Genomic DNA, 22,345 nt, shown 5'->3' with positions numbered 1-22,345 from the left:
TCTGGAGATAGCATGAACTAAACAAGCAGTGCGACATGGGACTGAAGGAGGCTAAGGGGGTTGAAGGAGCTTGATGTTAAAAATGAGCTCGAGTGATGTAAAGCTTACCAACATCTCTGTCAGTTCTCTTTCATTGGCGGTGTGTTTCTTGGCGGCCATCACCTCGCTCGCTCACGCCCTACCCTCTCGTCTTCCATCGCCATTTCTCCCCTTCTCTCCATCCCTCGTTCCTCTCGTCTAGTCTTAATTCCCCTTTCATCTTCCTTCGCCAGTTCATCTCTCAGCTCTTCTCTCTATCACTCTTTCTTCCCACTTTCATTTTCTCTCCATCTATGTCTTTTCTTCCCTTTCATGTGCTCTTAATTTCCTCAATCATCTTCCCTCTCCACTTTCCCTCTCGCCTCTTTCCATCTCTCTTTTTTCATCCCTCTCGTCTGCTTGTAATTTCTCCTTACAACTTCCCCTCTCATCTCATCATCCCATTCATTTGCCTTCTCCTTACTCCTCTTATATTTGCTGTCCCCCCCCCCTCTCTCCATCTGTTGTCTCCATCCCTCTCCTTTCCTTCCCTTTCATCTCTCCTCACCTTTCCCTAATTCCCTCTTCTTTGTTTTTTCCCCACTTCTAGCTACCCTATTCGCCCTCTTGCTTCCCTCTTTCCTTTCCGTTTCATCCGTCCTCAGCTACGAAGCACTTCAAAATCAAAGTGAATAATTAAGTGAACAACGTAAAGTAAAAATACCCTTTATAGTATTCATCTTCTGAGGCTTGTTTATCAGAAAAGAAACTAATAATCCTGCCCTAATAACTGATACTCCCGGACAGTGGCGAAATGGTCCTACCTGTATCTGGGTCACCTGTGCTATTTCCATATGAGGCACCTGACATAGGCCTATAGTGGAATAAATGAATAAATATATAGATAGACATTTAGATATGTATGTATGTATGCTTCTGTGTATGTATGTGGGTATGGTCAGAGCCTTAGGGTTGGCAGGGTTTGGGTAGCTTCAAGTATTGGTGATCAGCCTTAGCTTGCTAAATATAGATTTGCTGTATTTGTGTACAGAGACTTAACTGCATCTCCTGATGATTGGAGACTTGATGTGCATTAAGAAAAGGATGTGTGAGGATGAGTAATAGTGGGCATGGTAGATGTGCATGTGAAGGCGAGGTCAGGAATGCGGTAGAGGTCGAGGTGTGTGGTTGCGTCACACTTCCACAGCACCACACCTCTCTTGGCACACTGCCCGGCGCTGGGGGAACCTCCTAGAAGCATTGATTTTATTATTACGTTACCGTGCGTACTGTCTCGACGTCGATTTGTTGTTAGGTTAAGTTTGAGTTGGAGGTGATCCCCTCTCTGTCTGTTGCATGGGACTTACATTTTAGGATGACTGATTAGCGGTATTTTCATCCTTCGTATAGCATATGACAGAGACAAATATTTTGTCCTCCTTTCCCCTTGCATGGGACTAAAGCCTATGTGACTAATTCCCGGTATTTGGCATATGACAACTTTAACAACTATTTCCTGTACCGATACGCGTCTTCATCAAAGTTGTATGTGACGTACAATGATATTTAGCATAGTTCAGCTGTATGGGAACGTAGGGTTGGCCTTTCTCTCATTTATCATCAGATCATCCTATACCGAAGATTATTTACGCCGATTTTGTGTAACATTAGTCTAATCCAATTGTATAGGAACTTTGCGTAGGTCTTTCCTCTACGCATTTTCAGATTAGCTTGTATAATGCACGCCTGTCCTCTGTAATTTATGAGCCTAATTCTCGTGTACAGGAGCATGGTGTAAGTCTGCCCTTCACGTGTTATATTATTCATCGATCCTGTATACGGTAAGTCTAATTCAGCTACATAGGAACGTGGGGTAGATCTTACTCTCCTGTATCACCAGATTAGCCTATACCAAAGATTATGCATGCCGATCCCGGGTAATTTGAGATAGGGGTGGGAAGGGCGGGGTGACGGCACTGGGGTGAGAGTTATGTAAGGTTGAGTCAAGGCGATGTCTGTGGACCCTGTTGTACCATACCACTGTCCCCTTCAACTATCTTCTGTTTGACCGTACCATATCGTTGTCCCTTTCAATTCTCCTCTGTTTCATCGTACCATACCATTGTCTCTTTCAACTATCTTCTTTTTCACCATACCCTATCACTGTCTCCTTTAGTTTTCTCCTTTTTCAAACATACCATACCATTGTCTCATTCAACTATCTTTTGTTTTACCGTACCATGCCACTGTCTCCTTCAGCTGTCTCCTGTTTCACAGTCTGTGCCTTGTGTCTGTCTTACCGTCCTCCTGATTCCCCTCCCTGTGACTACGCTTTTGTACTTGTTGGGAGCGAAGCAGACAAGAACAGAATGACTGGTTTTGGACAGTATATGTTTATGGACGAGACGGGATGAAGTTATTTATTTAGTGCGAAACGAAGAACAGACTGATCTGGGGTAGAGCAAGACGGAACAGACTAATTTTGGACAGAGAAGGGAAGAACAGACATATTTTGGGCGGGGAAGAACAGAACAGACTGATCTGGAACAGGGAAAGGCAAAACAGACTGATATCAAGACACAGAAGAGGAGAACAGACTGATTTTGGGCGGAGCAAGACAGAACAGACTAATTTTTAGGATTGGGAAGGGTAGAACTGACTTATTTGGGACAGAGAAGCGCAAAACAGACTGATATGGGCGAACAGGACAGGACAGACTGCTTTAGAGCAGAGCGATGCATAATAGACTGATGTGGGGCGAAGTGGGTTAGACTAATGTGAGGCAATGTGGTCCTGTGGGGTAGAAGTGATCGATGTGTGACAGGGCACTGCGGAGAGGAATTATGTGTGACGGGGCAGTGCAGAACAAATTGGTGTGTGGCTGGGTAGTGCAGACTAAACTGAAGTGGGTCTGGACAGTGCAGAACAAACGGATGTGTGGTGGGATAGCGCAGAACAAACTGATGTGGGCCCTGGCAGCGCAGAACAAATTGATGTGGGAAGGAGCGGAGCAGAAATGATTGATCGTGCTTGAAGCTAGAGCGCTAAGACGGATGTTGGGCGGGGCAGGGAAATGCAGGACATGGCTAGGCGGAGCAGGCAGTGCAGGTCGGAGCGGGGGAGGGCAGGGCAAAGCAGGGCAGGGTTGGGCGGGGCGGGTCAGATGGGCGCCACATTCAGCCTGTCTTTGATCGAATTCACAAACACCCTTATAATCAATTGTACCATCGTAACGTGTTATTTTCCCAGGAAGGACAAGGAAAGAGAGTACAAAAGCTGTCCTTGTCTCTAGTTCTTTCTGCAAAAACAAGTATCAAAGGTATGACGTAGAATCGATCTTAAATATGTTCAAGAATCCCCCCTCCCCTGCCCAGTGTGGTGTAGGTTGAGACGGGGCGGGGTTGGAAAGTGGCGCCACGTTGTAATTGAAACTCATTTTCCTGATGGCCTTTCCCAGTATCTCACTTTTCCTGTTTTTCATAAGGGCTATACTTTATTAGGCTATTTTACATTTCTGTGACATGGTTCCTACTTTGCACTCATGCCTTGTTATTATCTTGAATTATTATGGCATTGTTATTAGTTACTTGGAGATCATTCCTGTTCGTTTTGGTTATGGACCTAACGTACGCCTTCGTGGTGATTTTTTCCTTAATGTTCTGGCCTTTGCCTCTAGTTTACTTCTTTACTAGTCCTGGGTGTGCTGTATAGTTCAGTAAAGGAGCATACTATCGACAGCTTTCAAGAGTTTTTATTTGAACAGCGCTTCTTCACAATTTGGGATGTCTAGTTACTAGTATTCGAATTACCAATACCAAAGAAAAAATCAGTCTTGTGTCACATTATTTTATACTGACAATTGACGTACATGATATGGGAAATTATCATGGATATTGAAATTGGACATACAGCACTCTTTATCCTAATCTTTCGGTCCATGATTTAGAAAGCAGAACACAACTAGAATGACAATATATAGGCTAGTCTAATTTGACTAGGATATTCTGATCTTGAATTTTCCGAGTAAGGGCTCTTTTCCTATTATACTAGTTTTTCTTCGAAGGCTATGCTTAATACTCATTTCCTAATATAGCTATCTGATTAGTGATTCATCATGTTATTTTTCATCATCTCATCAAACGATAAATCGCTAAGGAATAGATGTTACGAAATGTCCCCAGCCTGTTTGAACACGACCCCTGGATATTAGTTTCCCGGGTGCATGATCATTTGACCTTGAAGAGCATAACAGGTTCACAGTCTGGTTTCTGTGCCTGCCAGTCCGGTAATGGAAGCAGACAGGTGGACAGGAGGAAGCAGACGACTTAGGAAACAAAGGACTGTATTCTTGTCACTTTTAGTCTTGAAGGCAGTTCCTCTTCCATAGCGATTAATATTGCATACGACTACATCATTCTCTTATATATTGGTATGCTATTCTTGTCTCCAGTACTGACGTCATGTGCATGAGTAACATTCATGAGGATACGTACAGTTCAAGGAGATTTTCTGACACTTCTCGATCGATACATATATTGCCTATTTCATTTTAAAACTCTCTTTTATGAATTTATACTTTTAATGTTGAAACAGTTAGCATATAAAAACATATAAAGTGACATAAACAGAAATAAACTGACAAGGAGGAGCTGCCAGGGAGCGTACTTAACTGATGAGAAAACGGTGCAAAGATAGCAACAAGCATGATGTCTCCATCCGTGGGTGAACGTGGCGGGACGTAATAGCCTGAATGAAGGAGAGATATTAACGGCTGGAAGAAGAAGACTGAATAAATAAGTAGCCAGTCATAAATTTCTTTTATTAAACACTGGGGAATTTTTTTTTTCTCCCTACCTGATAATTATGAGTATGCTATTTGAGAGATGCATGTTGAATTACATGGAGAGACAGACAAACTGGGAAGTAAGACTGTGGTGTTGGTGTGGATGTGACTGGAAGAGTGAGAAGTACTCAGGTGGTTTGTCCATGTACGGAGGATGGAAACTGAGTCTGACTAGAAGAGAGTATATGAATGAGGTGAAGGAGGGAGGAGGAGGGAGGAGGCCGAGGAGGAGGTGCAGGGATGGGGTAGAGAAATATATGAGGGAGGGGTGTGTGAGTTGGAGAGGACAGGGTGACATGGAGGAGATTTGTTTTTGGCCACTCCTAACGGGATTAAAGTGTCTGGGTGTAGGTAGATTACTGTTGTCATTGTCTATTTTTGGTGTTAAGGCTGTGGTGTTGTGATATATATGTGGTTTGGTGGTGGTATACGAGTATCTGTGGTGTGGTGGTATATCTACGGTTTGGTGGTGACATATCTGTGTTGTGGTAGTATATCCGTGGTTTCTTAGTATGTCTGTGGTGTGGTGGTATATCTGAGGTTGGTGGTGGTATGTGTATGGTGTGGGAAGGGATATGGTAATGTCACGAGCGGCTGAGGCGGTCACAAGGCTGCACGTCTGGTGAATATATACATGGGTAATTAGAGAGAGAGAGAGAGAGAGAGAGAGAGAGAGAGAGAGAGAGAGAGAGAGAGAGAGATGTGAAACAGGAAGGAAGCTGAAAAGTGGAGATGACAGGGTGAACTGGGACATGAGAGAAAAGTCCGACTGCGTAGGATATGAGGTTGAGAGAGAGAGAGAGAGAGAGGAGGAAAGTGAGGTGTGAGAGAGACCGTCTGTTGACACACCGCTTGCGTGTTGGCATTTCCCTCCCCCTCCCCACCATCCCAGACACACACACACACACACACACACACACACACACACACACACACACACACACACACATTCCCTTCTCCCCTTCTCTCTCTTTCCTATATTGACGCAGTACATCAGTCTTGCATATTAATCCTCTCTCTCTCTCTCTCTCTCTCTCTCTCTATTTTGCACTAGTTTTCCTGATTCTCTGGTTTCATGGCTTGCAAGCTTGCAATTTACCGCATTTTGTCATTAAGCTGTCTGCCTTTCATCCACACACACGCACAGAGAGAGAGAGAGAGAGAGAGAGAGAGAGAGAAAGGGGGGGGCTTGCAGCTTGTGTTGGTGTGCTGGAAAATGTGTGTGTGTGTGTGTGTGTGTGTGTGTGTGTGTGTGTGTGTGTGTGTGTGTGTGTGTGTGTGTGTGTGTGTGTGTGTGTGTGTGTGTGTGTGTGTGTGTGTGTGTGTGTGGAGGCAGATCTTATTTCAGTGCCCTGCCACGTGGTCCCTCCGCCTTCATCTCTCCCCCTCCCCAAAATGTCATTCCCCACCACCTGCATTTCCCCCCTTCCATCTTCCCCCCTCTTCCTCCTTCAGCCTTCTTCCCCGTCCATCTACCCCCGTCAGTCTCCCCCACCTTCCCACTGCACCTTCCCCCACCTCCAGCCCTTCACCTCCTTCAACTTTCCCCCTCCACCTTCTTTCTCCTTCATGTTGCCCACTGCATTCCCCCTCCACCTGCCCCATATTTCCCCTCTCCCTTCACTCATCTCAAATCCCCTACTCCTCCCCCTCCTCCACACTTTCCCTCTCCTTCTTCCCCTTCCATCTCCCCCGTCCTCCCTTTTTTCCCTCCTCCTGATTCCTCCTTTCCCCCCTCTATCTTCGTCCTCCTTCCTGCCTTCATCTCCCTCCACCTACCCCTCCATCATCCCCTTCCCCACCTTCGCCAGGACTGGTTATCCGACGCCGCCTCCCTATTTTTTTTTTCTTTCTTTCGATTCTATTGTCAAGGTCAGTTGTGCCTCCACCCGTTGCCAAGATGTCTATTTTAGGAAGCGGTGGTGGGGCTGGGGCGGCCTCACCTGGGTTAATACTTGCGAATTTTCTTGAGTTAACCCCTGTGATTTCGGATGGCGCCCTTTTTAATCTATGCTTGTTGATGTCAGACAGTTTTATTCAGGTTAAAAGTGCCCCCATACTCTATTCACCATAAGTTGTCCAATTCGCTCTTGTGCACCATATTTTCTGAAGCTAAATGGCGAAACAAAGCTCTACGTCCTTGTCGTAACACTTCTTCCTGACTAGAGTCATTCTGGCGTTAATTGCTTGCGACAACTCAGCAATGACGATGGTGAACTGACAATTTTAGGCCAAGGCAGAATGAAAGGAGTATGGTAGCGAAGAGGCTAATTTTAAAGAACTGGATGGACCCATATGTAATGGTGGACATATGGACATAAGGCCCCACTGGCCCCTTCACTGCCTGACGCCTCTCCCTGAACAGAATGAAATCGTCTGAAGATAGCAAGATTAACTAAAGGGGCACTCAGTGGAGTGAATCTCTCCAACAAGGACAACGTAATTTTCAATCCACTCTTCATTATGGGTTAGGTTTTCTCATCATTGATTAGGGTTACACACACAAAAAAAAAAAAAAAAAAAAATCCAGATCCAGAATCTGTAATATGATCCGGATCGGTCCCAAAAGTTAATCGATTGTTCCCTGTGACATGGGCTATCTACCCACCAAATTTGGTCCAAATCTCTCTTTTGGTTTTGAGTAATCCTGCCAGCAGACACAAACAAACAAACGTCGGTTTCAGAATGTGTGGTGTTGCTGTGGATGTTTTACTGAACATTTTTTAAAAGACAGTGTAGTTCATAATTATGCTGTATAAAATTTCTTCCTCATTTTGTAATAATAAAATACCAGGCGTACACATTCCTGAAGTTACTGGGGAATATTTCAAACGCTCCATCTGTTGTGTTAGAATATAAAGACGGAAATGTTTCAGGTATGTATTTTGAAGGAGCATCGTTTGTGGCCAGAGAAACATACCACTCCCCTCAGGGTCTCATTTTAGGAACACTAGCCAACGGAGGAAAGTGAGAAGCAGAAGGGGTGAAGATATTCGGTAGTGTTTTGTACCAGGCTGTATATTAAACGTGTCTGCATCCCCCTCCCTCAATTCAATAGCTTCTAACGACGTCACTGCTAGCCAGACAAAGAGGCAGCAGAATAATTGTGGTGTTGTACGTAAGGTGAATAATTTCAAGTGTGTGTGTGTGTGTGTGTGTGTGTGTGTGTGTGTGTGTGTGTGTGTGTGTGTGTGTGTGTGTGTGTGTGTGTGTCGTATCGCATCACCTCCCGAGAGAGGGTGTATGTGGGGGGAGTGCAGACTAACAATCAAGTTGTGTTGACCGCAGCACTTGTCGCCATACAGACCTCTCACACACATTTCGAGATACTGTCCAACATTTTCTGAGGGCGGCGTGTTTTTTATTTTTTTTTATTTTTAATTTATACAGTACACGGTAAATATAATGTTTAAAAGGTTAGTACAGTGGGTGGCCTGAAGCAGCTGAGGGACAAAGGGCGGTAAAACTTTCCATATGGTTGGTGCTTTTGGTTATTTTATTCAAGCAAAAGCACTTTTTTTTTTTTTTTTCAGAAAATTCCTAGCAGCCCCCCCTTAATAAAAACGCTATCTCGAAAAACTCGTTCTCTTCTGTTGGTTGACTTAGGAATTTTTCAAATCTATCTCGAGCGACTTTATTTTTTGTTGGTTAACCTATATATAAATGTAAAGAATAATCTCTCCACTGTTGTTCTACCTACGAATAAAAAAAATCTAGTAACCTCCCTGCAATTGTATCATTTAGGAATTATATATAGACTAACAAAAGATGATTTACCTTAGTCAAGAAATACTAGAAGTAATAAATTTAAGAGTAATTGAGGGAGGGGATGGTTCAGCTGAAGGGATTAGATAAGAGGGTTGACACATCCATTTGGCTTGACAAGCGGGGTGGTTTGGCCCCTCCACACGTGCATACTCACCAGATTGATGTGGGTTGCAGCTGTATATCTGGTGGGGCTTGACTGTGGCCCATATATATTTATATATTTATTTATTTACTTACTTTCTGATTTGCTCATATACGACTGCCTCCATCCATCCATTCTTCCATTCATGCATCCCTCCATACATCCATCCATGTATTGTTTCTATCCATCCATCCATCCATCCATGTACGTACTGTTTTTGCCCATCCATACATCCACCCATCCATCCTATCTGCCTGCCTGCCTGCTTCACTGTGGGCCTTCTTTACCTGTTGCCTTGCGTCCCTCTCCATCGATCTATAACCCCCCCCCCCTCTCTCACATCCACCTTCCCTTTATCAGACTATTTTATTCTCCTTCAATCTCCACTCATCCCTCTCCTTGTCCTCTTTTTTAATCTTATACTTTGAAACAAAGGCGATGATAATGATGGTGGTGGAGGAGGAGGACTAATTAAATATAGTACCTGACATGTGGCTTAAGACCAAGTTGATGTGAAATGACTATGTGAATGATTCCTAAAGTTATTTTACTTTCACACTGAGATTCTCGTCCTTTTGTGGCAGTTATTTTACTTTCACACGGAGATTCTCGTCCTTTTGTAGCTCATTCTCCGTAGCAGAGTCGCAGAATAAGACAACTACTACTGTGCATCACTTCCATATACCTCTTCATAACTAGCATTACCTCTCGTGGTGATTTCTTGACATACAGCTCAACCTCTATCCTTCCCAAGGGCCACACTTCACTTCTGTTGATCGCCTCAGGGCCAAGTCTGCGTACATGTAATTTTCTGAGACTATCAACACTCCTTATTATCAATTTCAACTGCTGACTACTCTCTCTAACAGCTTTTATCCCCATTCACAGTAGGCATAAGCTACAATAACCACTGACCTCAAATAAATGTAGAAACTCACCCAAAGTTGTGATACGTGAGTCTTCTTCTTCTTCTTAGGTTGAAGGGTAGTCCCTGGGAGCCTAGTCCAGCTTGTTTACGTTTTGCACTTAGTCCAAATTTATCAAAATAGGAAATACTGTTTCCTGATTTTCATCAGATTAGTGAACTATATTTTTACACTGTACTATACATTAATACTTTAAAGTGCATGCAAATGTTAAATTTGTAATATAAAATTGGAAACTTGTTGAAAGAAAATAATACTGGTATAACATGGGCTATAATACGGCAAAGCCGCAGCCTAGTCAAACGTTCAGAGAAGTTCGGTACGTCCTTTAACCCTTGCAATGGCATTGGCGTGTGCTCAAGTTATTGAGAATGTTTAAAGTTTCGTGATATATTTGTTCAGTAAATTATTCAAATGGTATTTTTATCAATCAAAATATCAATATTTCCTAACAGTGTTGTAAGTTTTGTTCACTTGATCATATGACAAATTTAATGGGATTTTCCATTTGTTGTTTCTCATTTTTTCTTAAGTCACTGCTGGCCACACTTTTCCTCTTAGAGGGCCACATGTGGCCCGCGTGCCACCAGTTTGACACCTCTGTATAGAGCACTGATGAATACAGCGACTTGGACAGACAAAAACAATCATACAGGCACAAAGATCCGGCTGTCATTGAGAATTCCACCAAAATCTCGAGTCCATATTATCCAAGTCCTTTCTTGTCATGTCACAGTTTGTTATAGACTGTCTACTTTAACATGACATAAAATTGACGACTTCCTTTCCGAATGCTTAGCTGTAACAAGAAATTAGTTCGAGAATATGATGCCACTCCCGAAAAAGTGCTATGGAAAGGATGTAGTGCCGTAGTTCCGTCTTATTCTACCACTGAGCTACGCGAAATATGCTGCAAAAGGACACAAATCTTTGCCAGGTATATAGACTTTTCAAGAACACGGCGACCTCGGCAGAGAGAAGGATCCGGCAGTCACTAGGGGGTTCTCAATAGAGTCCATAGTCCTGTTACCCGTGGTCCTGTGTCGTCACGTCACTGTGTATTAGCTAATGTCAGGGTCTCGCAACATTACTCATCTTTTCACCATCACAGGCGTGATGCAAGAGCGTCGTGGTGGAGACTGATTCACCGTATATCCCTTTGCGTATACTGAAAGCATTCCATAAGCTAACAGAAGAATATTGCCTACGTGTGGAAAAGGTCTGTATTTATGAGACAGACTAGGCGGCTTTTCCATATATGGGATGATGATGATGGTGGTTGTGGTGGTGGTGGGCATAATTCTTCTTTGTGTGGGATGTTGGTGATGATGATGATGCTAATGGTGATGGTGGTGGTTACAGTCCTACTTTGTGAACAATCACATAATTTTCTTTTCCCGCCGGCCTGATATCTGCTCTCATGTATATACCCAGGCCGATTTTTCACCTTGTCATCGTGTTCTTAAAGCTGGAAAAAAGGTTCATTGTCGCTGATTTTAGAGGTGATGTAAGGGTATGAGTGTGTAGACGTGAGGGCGAGTGAATCAGCTTGTTGAGGTGACCTTGAGCCGTGATTCACTGATGAGGCAGACTTACCTCGCACACATACTTCGCTCTTGCATGCTGACGGCAACGTAGGCAGGTGCACAGGGGTTAGGTACGGTACGTCATCCTCATCCTTATCAGTGTCATAATCATCATCTGTGTCGTTATAATCATCATTATCATCATCATGCAATACCTACTTCTCATTTAATACGTGAAGTAGGTAGGATCCAAAAGTAAGAAAAGGAAAACACAAAAGTATTTGGAAGAACTATACTATCCCCACATATGGAAATTGCTTTTATTGAGAAGTTGCAACAGTTTAGGCCCCACTTGCACGTTGTTATGAAAACTGTGATAACTGAAATGATACAGCAAGTTTATACTGACTTGAATCTTTATATAAAATTGTTTATTGAGATGATGCAAGTTTTGACCCAACTTGGGCCCTGAAGACGTTCCTTATAAGAGTGTAAGTTCTTCCAAGAAATACGAGTAAAATTACTTTAGATAGGTATTTATAGTCAGTTTGGTTTCATCTGAGGGAACTGGGACATCACAACTTGAATACTAAGTCGAGGGTGGATGAGACTCAATGAACCTTGGTTATGAGTAGGAATGAGTCTCCTTGGTTGATAGTCAAGTCGGTCCTCCAGTCTGACAACACTTAGCCATCAATTAAACTGAAAGGGGTTAGGATTTTTTTTTTTTTAGGTTGGAGAAAACGCGCTATAATAAGCTGGTAGATATATTTTTCGACTCAGGTAGACAGCGAAATCCCTGTAAAAATATGAGTAGGTTGGCAGAGTTATACATGATACTGTGTAGACTACGCATGCCAAAGTAGACTGGCGAGTGGGCAGGCATATTGACAGCTTGGCAGCGTCTCAGGGAGGTAGATACATAGTTAGGTACCCGGGTAGATAGCATGAGATACAGTAATTGCTTGAAGAGTTCCTGTGGCAGACTACGTATCTGTATTCGTAGAGGAATCTCTTAATTTTATTTGACGTTCTAGAATTTGGATGACGTCTTCTTTAGTTCATTTTGGCTGCTGTCAGACAAATATTTGGCTTAGGAAAGACATCTGATATTCCGGGATTTGTTGATGTCCCCTCCATTTCGAAAAGTCTGTCTTAAAAGTCTGTCCCAGGCGAAATAAAAATGCCAGGAGACGGTAAAAAAAAAAAAAAAAAAAAATCTCGGGGGCAGTGGATGTACTTGTACCTATTTGGGTTTAACTACGATTTTTTCACTTTAATCTTGCTGTATCTAGACGATTTGTATTCAGCTCGGGAGAAACTTTTCAAACTGGAGGAGTTAGACAAAGCCTCCATTAACCCCTTCACTAATCTAGGACTCTCCATAGCTCAATAAATCTCGTCTGGTGGGAACAAGAATGGATATTTAAAAAGATGTGGTGGGAGTGAAGGATTTAACTGTTTTCTTCCTCCTCGTTTACACGGGGTTAATGGGGCTTATGTCTGGTAGCAAAACAAACAGGTGCACTGGCAGACCAGATATACACGCACCCACTCCTGTTCGCACCCACATTCTCACACCAACGCTATCTACACCCAATGCACTTTGTTCCTGCCCACGCCAACCACACACACTCTCACTACCTAACACTTATTACACATGTACACTAGAATCTACTACAAACCCACATTATCTGCACACACTCACACGCATACTACCTACACCCAGTACACACCCATACTACCAAATCCCACTACACACTTATACTGCCAAAACCCACTACGAACCCATACTGCATATCCCTACTACACTCCATCATTAGATACACCTACTGCACCTTCTCATTAGATTCAGCTGCTACATACATATACTACATAAACCTACAACACACCCACACTACTTACACCTACTACATACCCTCATTAAAGTCACCAAGTACAAACCTACACTACACACCATCACTACATAGGCTACACCTGTGTCGCTCAGCCCACACCTTAGTCAAATTAATCATAGTCTCACTACCCATCCTCAAAAAACTTATCCTACACGTGAGATAATCTTATCCAAACGACTCTTCACTGCTTAAACTCACACCATCCACACCCACACTCACTATCAACACACACACACACACACACACACACACACACACACACTACTGTTAGTTCACTACATTACGATACCCATCCTCACTACCCCACACCCACACCCACTCGGCATTCTTTTCTACCCACAGTCTTTTGTTATTCACTCCTCACATCCACACCCTAATTACTATCCACACCCACATACACTATCCATATCTACACGCGTGCTCACAACCCGGATCCACATCCACTCTACTTTTAGTCTATCCTATACCCATCCTTTCTCTCATTTTGTCCACAGTTATACTCACATACATTACCCACATCCACATCCACCCTACTTTCATTCTATCTAAATCCACTCTGTCTACCCACACCCACAGTAGACTGATGGAAGTAACCACGCCCCCACCTACATCCGTCACGCCCACACGCCTCTATAGGAGAGCGTCTAGACAGCTATTTAAGGGCTTGCTGAGAAAGTGCTCCTAAGTTTAGCCTCATTTCCACGGATCGCTTTTCCATGCTTAGTTAATCACTTCCCTTAGCTTTTTCATTTTCTTCTATCTTTTTAAAATTTTCTTCCATCCTTTTTTTTTTTTTTTCATTTTCTGTCTCTCGTCTCTTCATTTTACTTGATTTGTTCTACTTGTTTTTCATCTCAGTCTTCCCTGCTGTGTTGTTCATATTCTTTCATCTCTCTCTCTCTCTCTCTCTCTCTCTCTCTCTGTCTCTCTTTCTGTGTGTGTGTGTGTGTGTGTGTGTGTGTGTGTGTGTGTGTGTGTGTGGACATTGGAAGGGGTTTTGTGTAAGATGAGAATGCACCTTTAAGAGAGAGAGAGAGAGAGAGAGAGAGAGAGAGAGAGAGAGAGAGAGAGATGACAATGTGCTAAGGAAAATTGAACTACGAGGTATAATAATTTATAGGTAAGAGTTGCAAGAAAAACATGCAATGGGGGCCGTGTGTGAAGTGTTCTTTTGTGTGTGGATATGTGTATGCACGAAAAAACGTTTGCGTGTTGTATTCTGTGATGTGTACATGTGTGTGCGCAAAAACAAACAAAATAATAAAACGTGCCTGGTCTGTTCTGTCGTGTGTGTGTGTGTGTGTGTGTGTGTGTGTGTGTGTGTGTGTGTGTGTGTGTGTGTGTGTGTTGTTTCTATGTTAATGTGTTGCTTGGTGCACATGCGTATGAGGAAAACTTTAGGTGTTCGTTAGTGTTATTATAAAGCCACTAAATGTGTCGTCAGTAATATATACTGTACGTTTAGGAGTTTCTCTGCACCTGTACTGTACTGTGATGGTATGTGTATGTAGTAATGGGACTGCTACCGTGCGTGCATTATGGGGAAAAAATGAAGGCTCCTTTGGTGTTATTACAGAGCTTCTGGATCTCATTCATCAAAGTAGCTTGTTATTACAGAGCTACTGGGATCTGTCATCAACGTAGCATGTTATTACAAAGCTAGTGGTTTGACATCAACGTAGCGTGTTATGAAGCTACCGGATCTCTAACATCAACCAATTGTTTTGTAGAGCTACTGGATCTCTGACATCAACGTAGTGTGTTATAGAGCTACCGGATCTGTCATCAACGTAACCTGTTCTTATAAAGCTACTGGATCTGTGTCATCAACCTAGCGTGTTATGAGAGCATTAACTACAAATCAGCCCCCAGGGTTATAGAGGAAAAAGGGTCACTCTCTTCCGGGTGTGTGTCTATCCAGCCATAATAATGATAGTCTTGTATGACAGTAGTGTCTGTGTGAGAACTGAGGGGGAAACGAGATTATTTTGTTACTAGGTGTATTTAGTGCAGTTCTTGTATATATTTCGAGTGTGGGATCTATGTATTTAAGTTTTTAATGTATGGATGTATTTGTGGATTCATATAATTGCATTTAGATGGTACAGTTCATGGTTCTATTTAAATTAGTGGAGTATATGGATGTACTTAGACTGGGGATTGTATGGATGAAGTTACTTATGTGTATAAATATATTTAATGTAATCAATGGAAGTAGTTTGAGGAATATACAGTCTGTATGAATTTACTGTTCTCTCATCGTAACCTGAAGTAGATCCTCGTCATTTACAGAATAAGGCAATCCCGGTACTACGGCTCCACCCTTTCCATAGCATTTCTTCGTAACACTATATTCTAGCGTTAACCTCTTGTTATAGCTCAGCATTCAAGATGGAGAGCTGACAATTTTTGGCCAAGTTAAAGTGGACGGAGTATAGAGAAATCGATAGCGCTTCCCCCCGATAAATTTGCAGAGTCTTCGGCCATAAATGATCCTGTATTAAAGTGTCGCGGGGGTGCATTGATCAGCCTCCAGCACAGCGCACGAGAGAGAGAGAGAGAGAGAGAGAGAGAGAGAGAGAGAGAGAGAGAGAGAGAGAGATGGGAAACGAGAGACGTAGAGGTAAGTAGGCGGGGAGGAGGGAGATCATGACAGGGAAAGAGGAAGCGTAGAGAAGAGAGGCAGATAGAGAGGAAAGAGGGATGCTGAGAGAGGGAGAGGAGGTGTAGAGAAAAGAGATAGAAGAAGGGATGAGAAATGGGGGTGTACAGAGGGGAGGTAGAAGGGGGGAAGAAAAAGAGACCTGGGGTATGACAAGGAAGGAGAACGTCATAGGAACGTATGATGAGAGAGGAAAGGACGAAGAGATGAGTGATGTGTGTGTGTGTGTGTGTGAGAGAGAGAGAGTACCATAATGGAATGAGTGAGAGAGAGTACCATAATGGAATGAGAGTAACGTGTGGTGTGTAGTGGCGGGGTTCTGAGGAGTGCTGTGTTGTGGTATTGATCAGACCACGCCTCCCTTGTAAGCCACGCCCCATTTGTAACTACGCATTTCAGGCCACGTCCCATTGGAACTATACTATAGCGTTTTTATTCGATTTTTTTCTAATATGAAGAAAAACCCGAACCCCCTTCAGCTCGGTCGATGGTCAAATGTAGTCAGATTAGAGGCTTGATCAAGCAGATAACCAAGGAGACTCAGTGCTACCTCATAACTGTTTCGTCCTTGTACAACCACGACTTAGTATTCAAGTTGCAGTAGTGACCAAAATCCATTAGGTGAAAAGAAAAATACATTTTCGACAAATTTGTGCTTTCGTAAAACCATGGAATCTAAAGACATCCTTTTACTAATCGATATATCGTTTATTGTACTAACTTTAATTCTTTATAGAATATGGTCGAAAATAAGTATGAATGATAGTGAAACTTCCACTGAAATTTAACCAGGGAGCTGATAGAACGGGGTGACAGAAACAAAAAAAAAAAAAAAAAGGAGAGAGTTAGGTTAGGTATGGTCAGTTGGGTTATAGCAGGTCTGGTTAGGAAAGATTAGGGTAAGTTACGTTTGGTTGGGTAAGGTCGGAAGTGAAGGTCAAAATCGGATGATTCGCCATATAAACGCGTGAAAAATATATGACAAGAGAAACGAAACAAGTGGCTGCATGTGTGTGTGTGTGTGTTTCCAGTGCAAGCTAACTTAACCCATAACTTGGGTGCATAATGTATGTAGCGCTTCATGACTTATAGTGGCGTGTCTGCACTTACTGCTTGCACACACAATATGTCGTGTGATCTATTCTGCTGTTATATTGCAGATTGTACTATACTCTGTCCACTTGCACTTGACCTAAAATAGCCATATGTCCTTCATACCTGAGCCATGATGCAATTCACAAGATATTAATACTAAAATATGATGTTAGTCGTGAAGAAGTGCTTAATGCTATGGAAAGATGTAGAGATTTAGTGTTGTCTTATTTTGCCACGTAGCTACGAGAAGGTTGCAAATGGACGAGAATCTCCGCCAAGTTAAAGTGGACGAACTAAAGGAAAGTTACTACATACAAACTCGAATGCAGCGAATTATGAAGATGAGAATTTTGGTGTCGCAGAATCAAACTTCGGTGATGTGAACTGTTGATATACGAAATCTTAACCTGTGAGTAGTGAAAGTGTGAACCCTTTCTCTACAGTGGTGATATTTCAGCTTTATTGTATTTTTTTTTTTTTTTAACCAGGCGATATTGTGCAGCTTATGAAAGATCTGATTTTTACGAATGATGGGGATACAAGCACTGATGTCGCGAATTGTAGGGGTAGGGGCATCGATAGTGTCAATGCGGGGTACGGGCACTAATGTTGCCAATGTGAGGGTACGAGCACTTATGATGCCAATGTGGGTGTACGAGCACTGATGTCTCCAATCTGGAGGTACGAGCACTTATGATGCCAGTGTGGGTGAACGAGCACTGATGTGGCCAATGGGGGGGTTCGAGCATTGATGGTGCCAATGTGGGGTTACGAGCATTGATGTTGTCCGTGTCGGAGGCACGAGCACTGATGTCACGAAATATGTACCCATAGCGGAAGATGGAGAGGACAAAGTGCGAGGGGAGTGCCGAGGTCGTGTCCGGCAGAAAATCTATACGGAGGTTCACTGACCCAGTACACACACACACACACACACACACACACACTGCTTCCTTGTTCGTCCGCCTGTCTCCTATCACAAAATTTGCCCTACTAAAGTAAGTGCCCTCTCTTCCCACAGTGGAGATGAAGAGAACTGGAAGAACGAGAGAGAGAGAGAGAGAGAGAGACCTACTACGGACCCTAGTGCCAGACCCCGAGAAAGTCTGTGTTGGTATCGGACTAGAGGACTTGTTATACCATCCGTGACACCATTACCGCATATATATATATATATATATATATATATATATATATATATATATATATATATATATATATATATACACACACACACACACGAGTATTATGCATGGATCAGTCAGAGGGCGAGTGTAATGTGAAATGGATGAGATCGGAGAAGGTATTATTATCGGCTTACCAGTTCATTTCCGCATACGGATGTCAGTTTTGTCCTCTGTGTTATGTATGAAGTTGTGTCGGTAATGAAGCCATGAATAACATACCAAATAATCTTCAAGGAATAGATGCTGTTGGAAACCATTTCAAGATAATACTATGGCCCCTAGTGCGTCGTGAAATGATAGGGACATGGTCGCATGATTTTTATTTTTTTTCGGATTAGTTGCACAGATTAGTTAATTTTTCTAGTGTTTCGGTTTCGGCGGTGTATAATTTGGTTAGTGACAGGACCGAGTCGTGTTTGTACATCAGTTGTGACAGTATGGAATATGTACAGTCGTCAGCATAAATTCGCTGCAAGTCTACTAGTGTGATGCGAGTCCTTTTGTCTGGCAACAGTGTAATGGGATGAGTTGCCACATACACTTTTATACACTTTAACGATGTGTTTTTCAAAAGTGGTACCAGAGACTGCCTAGAGTACAATTCTCTGTATACCGTAATTGATTCGCTTAAAAAAGTGCAAGAGTTGACAGAATGTTATGGAACGACGTATGAGCGTAATACTCTGGTATTCTTCATTATAACAGTGTGTAAGCTCCCTTCCCGTCTCTCCCCCTTACTCCTCCTGATGTCCCCCTCCACCCCTCTCTCTCCCTCCTACCCCCCACTCACTTTCATGCCTCTCCACTGTCTCCTTTCCCCATCCTCTCTACCTTCATTCATTTATCCACGGCACTAACCCGATTGGCGCATCGCAATTCTTTCTTGACTGTTTTCTAAACCCAGTCTGCCTTATTCCCAGTTGCTTGCAGTACTACCAACTATATCCAAGGTTTATCATCAATATTTCTTCCTGTTCTAGTCCCATTCTTACCCTCCTCGTCTTCTTCCCACTCCTCGCCAGTTGTCTTTCTGTTCTCCACCCTTTGTCACTACCAAGAGCCGGGAGATACAGGAACATTGAGGTCTGGTTCTTGTGATGTATTCCTTGCTAGTATTTGTTTGAGTGAGCCTGGAAGTCAGTGCCAGCTATATCAGAAGGAAAAATTAAACACATTTGTGCCCACTCCTCCCACTTCTCGCCCTCTCTCTTCCATAGGAAAATGTTCCCATTCTCCTCATACTGTTCACTGAATCACGAAGCAGTATCTGAAACACTAAAGTTTCGAACTGCTGCATCATGTGTGGAGTAACGAGTGGGAGAAAGAGACTGTTGCATGGCATGAAACTCTCGAATGATGAGGAGCAAAAAGGTTACAGGATTAGACAAGAAATAGAGAAGAGTGCGGTTTATTACGATGATTAGCGTTGTGGGTGATATAAGGTAGACAGGGCAGAGAGAGAGAGGAGTGGAGATGAAGGATAGCGGGAGAGGGAAGGAGGAGGGGAGGGTGGGGAGGGACAAGGGATGGATACGAGGGAGAGAACAGGAGTTTCGCAACGCGACAACATTCATCTGTCGTCTTTTGCACATTTTTACGCTAATCAGATAAAAAGAATAATTTAATCTGGGTGATTTACAGTATTAACTCTTACAAACACGTCTTTAAAGCGTATAAAAGCCTGTGTGGCAACTAGTTCCCATACACCGTTGCCAGACAAAACGACCCACATCACACGAGCGGCTTGCAGCGAATTTGTGCTGACGACTGTACATGTACCAAGGATTCTGAATTATCCACACAATCAAATGAAAACGGTTTTGCTTTCACGAGCGGTTTCAAGGCTCATCGCACCAAGGGGTGCCGAATTTTTATTTATTTATTTTTTAATTGGTTGTACAGTACAGTAACTTCAACGCATCTGTCGCATCGGAAGACCGCAACCCCGAACAGCTTGAAAATGGGTCAGCACACTGTAGACTATTTCATCCCACTAGTTCTTAAGAAAAGGAGGGAACTGGAGAAAGAAAGGAAGAGTCTTCAGCGTTGAGAAGGATGAGATGAGAAAGGAAGAGAGCAGTTTAGATTAGGGTGGGGTGAGCCAGCGCGGAAGTGACTGCAATGTCACGTGGAACTTTTTTTTTTTTCCCCGAAAAATTTACATAGGTACATTTATTTCTTTGCCTGTGTGCAAAGCCTCCTTGTATAACTAGACGCTACCTAACTCCTTGAATATGGTGCTATCATTTTGAGGATGTTTACAGACTATACAGTATTTAGCTTTGACGAGCCAAATATTAGGGACGGAAATTAATGAATGCTGTATCTGGATAATCTGGCCCTTCTCGTTTGAAAATACTCTCCTGTGCTGAATAAAATTATCAAACCAATATGAAGAAACAAAATAAGACAACACCAGTTCTGGGCTTTAAGATATGAATTATGGTAGGTTGGATATGCATTGGACGCACCACCTCATTGCCCATTCACTGTGCGCTTCTATCTCTTGATATGATAGCTTTTGATGTACAGTGTAGATAGTAAAACTATTGAATTTCAGTTTCTCTTAACTGAGTGGTTAGCATCGCTGACTGCGAAGCTGCCGGCCCGTTAGCGCCAGGGTTCGAATCCTAGTGCGGACACTTGACGTCACTTGATTCGGGTGTACATCCACCCTTTGTAGGTTCGTAGGTAAAATGAGTGTTTAGGGTAGCGCCTAGGGGAGGTAACTGTGGTAACCTGAATGATGGAGTGGCCATGTGTCCCAGGATATTGAGTGAAAAACCCACCACATGTTCAAAGGCCTAAGTTACGGAGATGAGACCGCGTCAAAGCGCCTTAAGGTGACTGCACCCACCTTTACCTTACCTTTTACCATTACTTAAATAGACTAAGTTAATTACCATTAATATTACTAACATATTTTTTTCTTCTTTGCATGCTGCATTACCTACTCGGATGGATCTTCAACACTGGGATGGTGATGTTTCTTGCTATGGAATTTACATTATTTGATATTACCTATTGTTCGTATTTTTTAAAAATAATTCTTGCTTCGATTTTCTTGCTATAATGTGGCTGATTACCGTAACTGTTACAATGGATCACTTTGGTTCACCCTCCCATTCTCTCAATGTTTTATATTCTGTGCTACATTTGATTTTGACTATTGACTTTTTTTTTTTTTTTTACCCTTAACTTTTTTTCTTATATTATCAAACATTTGTTCCCCATTCTTTCAATTTGTATTTCACCCTCATTTTGTGCCTCTTTGCCTATGTGCTGTTCAATGCATTATTGTTTTAACCACCTTATTCACATGGATCATACTTTTTAACTGCCTTTTTTTCTGCATTGTGTTTCCTGTATTTTTATGGTACTTATGAAAAACCCTTGGTGTCACAGAGCAGAAACCGTGTGCAACAGCTCCATGCGGAAGGAAACTCGGGTTACAGACAAAGATGGCCAAACCAAAGTGGTGTCAAGTGAATCTGAGTCATCATCTACACGGTGCTTCTCACACTTTCATTAAAATGACACTGATGACCCATAGACTATACATATCTAACATTTGCCATGTCCCTTTCACCATGCTTAGTATTGTATATAACTACACTATAATTCCAATTGCTGCAGTCTAAGTCAGTCTGACTAGAAATTTAAGTGTAACAGATTTTTGTGACACAAAAAATCCAATATTCCTCTGGGAGACTGTGGAGGCATCTAAGAAGGGCAGCTTCTGGCAGCTCTTATGACTGTCATTAAGGTCAGTGGTATGGAAGGACCATTTTGACAGTCATAGGTCACAGTGCAAAGTGCATGAAAATCCACTGTGCTTGTATGAAAGTGAGGATACTCTTTGGGGTGAGGTTGCTTTCTTCAGTCAAAGAAAGTCACCTGACAGTAGTCAGTCCATCCATCCATCCATCCATCATCCAATCCTACGTTGCCCCATGAGGAGCGTAGAAGCTCGGGGCTAGGCGGTTGGTCCTGACATTTAAGATGAGAGTGATATAGTAGTCAGAATAACACTAAAATCTCCTAGCCATAATGAGGAGTTTAACTGATACAGGTTTTAACCCGGTGTCTGGATGTTTCCTTCATCTGAATAAAATCCCAGTTCCCATCCATCCCAGAGATAAATTCTTCTAATCCTTTGTATACAGGACACTTATTTGTAACCAGAATAAAATTGTTTGTTGTATAACTGCATCAGTAATTCATTTAACATGCTTCACTTGTTTTTTACTGTAAAGTTATCAATCAACATAGGAACACTT

General features: G+C 42.6%; 1 protein-coding gene across 2 annotated transcripts in view; it reads left to right on the top strand.

Moving 5' to 3' along the window:
- LOC145405847 (protein lethal(2)essential for life) overlaps positions 1-22,345 on the top strand; it is a 37,631-nt gene that overhangs the window by 10,536 nt on the left and 4,750 nt on the right. Inside the window, exon 2 of one of the 2 annotated variants that reach the window (XM_080277095.1) lies at positions 21,471-21,575. The exons of the other annotated variant lie outside the window; for it this stretch is intronic. Coding sequence (XP_080133221.1) covers positions 21,471-21,575 — 105 coding nt within the window. The remainder of the gene's footprint in view (positions 1-21,470; positions 21,576-22,345) is intronic. 2 annotated transcript variants of the gene reach the window in all.

The sequence above is a fragment of the Coenobita brevimanus genome, chromosome 68 (genome assembly GCF_032717465.1).
Source record: "Coenobita brevimanus isolate Jiangsu-jjx chromosome 68, ASM3271746v2, whole genome shotgun sequence".
Taxonomy (NCBI): Eukaryota; Metazoa; Arthropoda; class Malacostraca; order Decapoda; family Coenobitidae; genus Coenobita; species Coenobita brevimanus.
The sequence above is the reverse complement of the archived record's forward strand: the minus strand, read 5'-3'. Positions and strand labels throughout refer to the sequence as shown.